This window comes from Manacus vitellinus, unplaced genomic scaffold (assembly GCF_001715985.3).
Source record: "Manacus vitellinus isolate BGI_N305 unplaced genomic scaffold, ASM171598v3 scaffold_121_pilon, whole genome shotgun sequence".
NCBI classification, from domain to species: Eukaryota; Metazoa; Chordata; class Aves; order Passeriformes; family Pipridae; genus Manacus; species Manacus vitellinus.
Window position 1 is genome coordinate 426,117 of NW_021938903.1, and position 1,050 is coordinate 427,166.

A 1,050-nucleotide genomic window follows, 5' to 3' on the forward strand; every position below is an offset into this window, starting at 1 on the left:
GGGCAGCGTTCTCCTGCAAGGCAGGCGAGTTCCTTTGTGGGATGGGCAGGATGGGGGATCCTCCTGCTGGGAGCACCCRGGAAGGTGGAGCTGAGGATGGTGAGGCTGAAGCACCCCCGGGGGGGCTGGGGGGCATTCCCTGCGATCCCGGTTTCCGTGGGCAGCGTTCTCCTGCAAGGCAGGCGAGTTCCTGGAGATGCAGGCGCAGTCGTGCCGCCCCTGCGCCGCTGGCACCTACTCGCTGGGCACCGGTGTCCGCTTCGACGAGTGGGACGAGGTGCCCCGCGGGTTCGCCAACGTGGCCACCAACCTGGAGCTGCAGGAGGGGCCCGGGAACACCGCTGGGAACTGCAGCGGGTGAGGAACCGCAGGGGCAACTGGGAGCGGAAACCGGGAAACCAGGATATGGGATGGGAAACCGGGATGGGAAACCCGGATGGGGAAAACAGGGTGGGACACTGGGATGGGAAACCAAGATACGGGATGGGAAACTGGGAGGGGGCACTAGGATGGGGCAACAGGATGGGAAACTGGGATGGGAAACCAGGAGGGGGCACTAGGATGGGATACTGGGATGTGGCACCAGGATGAGACACCCAGATGGGGCACTGGGATGGGAAACCAGGATATGGAATGTGGCACTGGGATGGGCACTGGGATGGGAAACCAGGCACTGGGATGGGGCAACAGGAGGAAACCAGGAGGGGGCACCAGGATGTGACAGTGGGACGTGGCTTCAGGATGTGACACTGGGATGGCGCACTGGGGTGCGAAACCAGGATGTGGCACTAGGATGTGGCACCCACGGGAGTCCCCACAGCACTCAAGGGGGTCCTCCTGGTTGCACCAACAGCCTCTGAACCCTTCCAGTTGTCCCAACACCTACCAACCCCTCTCAGTTCCACCAACAACCCCCAAACCTCCCAGATGTAACAACCCCCAAACACTCCAGTTGTACCAACAACCCCTAACCCCTCTGGTTGTACCAACACCCACCAAACACTCTGGTTGTCCCAACAACTCCCAACCCCTCCCAGTTGTACCAACAAC

The 1,050-nt window shown here is 61.9% G+C and overlaps 1 protein-coding gene across 1 annotated transcript in view; it reads left to right on the top strand.

Annotated features, from left to right (window-relative positions):
* The first annotated feature begins 43 nt into the window (after window positions 1–43).
* Window positions 44–1,050, top strand: part of LOC115308133 (UPF0577 protein KIAA1324-like) — an 8,960-nt gene continuing 7,953 nt past the window's right edge. Inside the window, exons 1-2 of the mRNA XM_029965879.1 lie at window positions 44–357; window positions 871–898. Of these exons, the coding sequence (XP_029821739.1) occupies window positions 197–357; window positions 871–898 (189 nt within the window). The 5' untranslated portion in view covers window positions 44–196. The remainder of the gene's footprint in view (window positions 358–870; window positions 899–1,050) is intronic.